Here is a 2,492-nt window from a genome sequence, read left to right as displayed (position 1 = left end):
CGTTTTGGACATCTTTCTTATTGCTTTTTAAAGCAGCTTTTTATTAAAAAAAAAAATTATTTTTGTACTAAATAGCAGCTTTAATAAGCAATAAGAAAGTCATCTCAAATGAAATTTTAATCTCAAATAATTTGTGCAATAAGAAGTCATGGTATCTCATTTATCTTTGCTTCATAAAACTATAGAAATCTTTGTTAACCTGTATTGTCTGAAGTGTACCTTTTAACTTTAAGCCCACCTTTGCTCTTAGCCTAATGGCCCAAGCCCACCACTTACCGGCTTGCCAAAAGCGAACCGAACTACTAAGCTAAGCCAACCCAAACCAAGAGCAAGCCGCCAACGTTATCTCTTTCTCCCGTCCACGAGATCCAAGCCCTAATCTCCAACGCACTCCAATCACCACCGCGGCACTTGGTTCCAAACGTCGGCGATGACCGGCGATCAGAGAATGCCAACATGGGAGGATCGGATCGAAACCCTAAGCCACATCCTCACCCACCCAACGAAAACCCCCTCACTCCACTCACAGCTCTTCGTCGCCGCCCGATTCCCCTGCTTCCTCCGCTGGGACTATCCTCCCTTCCTCTGCGAATCTGGAGCATCGTTTATCCTCCGGTGGTCCGCCGCCCTTTTCTTCCGTCGGGTAACTGGCCTCGAACGACCAACGGCGTCGTGGCGGAGCAAGTGCCCGTTCCAGCACCCGCCGCCAATGTTGCTCTCCTGCGCGGAGGAACCGGCGCCGGATAGGTGGACGCCGGAGGTGCTGCGAGAGCGGGTTCGGCGGCGATTCCGGCGAGGGCGGTTGGGGTTGAGAGTGCCGACGCTGCTGGTTGTCGCTGTTCCTAATCTTGTGCTCTTGCTATTGCTGTTTCGCGATCCCAACTGGACTCAGTACCGAGAGAAATGGTCATGAAGACGAATAAAAGTTGAGTTAGGATGAATTTTGAATTTTCTTAGTTGCTTGTCAATCAACTTTTATACGGCAGATGCATTTGAGTTTCACAATTAGTATCTCATTATCTCCTCATTGTCGCAAGCCCTCACCCCTCATAATCTCACCTTCCTCAATCTGGTTGTCTTAGAACTCATGTCATCAATCCCGACCACACGCGATATTGTCTTCCTTGTACAACCCAAACCTCATCATCCCAAACTCCATAGATTGCATTGACTTGGACCCCGAGCTCATTTGTGCCAGTGTGCCACTTCATCTTCCTCGCTAGATGCGTCGCCATCCCATCCATGATGGCTACATTTTCTTCGGACCGTTGTCCCTCATGTTACTTTATGCAGAATAATGTATTTCATTTACCGTCAATCAAACATAAAAATATATATATAATTTTGCGAAATTGTTTTATAATTATCAAACATTTCAAAAATTAAATACATCATATTTAATTTAAGATATTTGATATATCACCAAAAAATTGTCTCGATCGGGCATGGATCTTGAGGAATATCAAAGTTGAAACTTTGAAATTAATAATTCAAACTCTGATTTTAGCAAATTTATAGTCAAATTGAACATCTTAAGAGTGCAAACCCAATGACACTAAAATCAATCTGATCCGAACCGATTGGGGTTTAGGGTCCAAACCTAAGGCGAACCCAACGACACTAAAGTTAAATTGAACATCTCAAGAAGGAATAGGTTTAGGTTATGCTTTGTTTTTGTGGTGATTTCTAGATTTTTTGTCTTGGCGTCTTGGGCCCTATATTCGTCTAGGGATTGAGAGAGAACAATCATTCTCTCGAATTGAGGTTCAATTGTATCTTGCTTTATTATTTCTCTTGTTTGATTTCCACCATAAAAAACTACTGTTATCCTTTTTTTGCATTAGATTTATGAAGTTTTCTCATTGTTTTCATTAATCTTGTTAGGATTTACTTAAAATATTCAAGTATTTCCTATCACATTGCCTTCTATGATAAGAAAATGCATAAATACTTCAATATTGATTTCACCTAACATCATTGCTATTTCTATTAAATATTAATGCATCTCATAATTCCAATTATTACTTGTAGATTATTATAAATAATTTAATAAAATTAAGGGGTTATAATAAAATTTCATCATAGGTATAAATAAAATAAAGATTAGAATTATATCTATCATGTTTTAGACTCAAACGAAGACAAAAATTAAGAACTAAAAAATCAAGCTCTATATGTCTATCAACCTTGGCTTCAATTGACGACCACCTTCTTAACTTCATCTTCTATCGGTTCCCCTCTCTCCTTCCCAACCTCTCTTTTACGCTTACTCGATCTCTCACTTTACTCCAATTGAGCTATTTTGTATCATAATTTAGGCAAGATTTAAGAAAAAAATTGTTAAATCCTATCAAATAGTTCTTAAAGAATTTTACCAACAAAAATTTAGTTCATATATGAGAAATATATATAAATTAGAACACATAAGATTAGAATAAGTGGAGTCCATAATCTAATGCTTATTTTCACATGTTATCTTCTGGACTATATAA

At 38.7% G+C, this 2,492-nt stretch overlaps 1 protein-coding gene across 1 annotated transcript; it reads left to right on the top strand.

Moving 5' to 3' along the window:
- The first annotated feature begins 202 nt into the window (after positions 1 to 202).
- LOC110091923 lies at positions 203 to 1,352 on the top strand. Its single transcript, XM_020816231.2, has one exon. The coding sequence runs from the start codon at positions 431 to 433 to the stop codon at positions 911 to 913; it is 483 nt and encodes a 160-aa protein (XP_020671890.1). The 5' UTR covers positions 203 to 430; the 3' UTR covers positions 914 to 1,352.
- The last annotated feature ends 1,140 nt before the right edge of the window (positions 1,353 to 2,492 follow it).

This window comes from Dendrobium catenatum, unplaced genomic scaffold, assembly GCF_001605985.2.
Source record: "Dendrobium catenatum unplaced genomic scaffold, ASM160598v2 fragScaff_scaffold_518, whole genome shotgun sequence".
Lineage (NCBI taxonomy): Eukaryota > Viridiplantae > Streptophyta > Magnoliopsida > Asparagales > Orchidaceae > Dendrobium > Dendrobium catenatum.
This window is presented reverse-complemented; position numbering and strand designations above follow the sequence as displayed.

Excerpts from the sequence above, each read along its gene's own strand:
- LOC110091923 (XM_020816231.2), top strand. The coding sequence starts at position 431 with ATGACCGGCGATCAGAGAATGCCAACATGGGAGGATCGGATCGAAACC.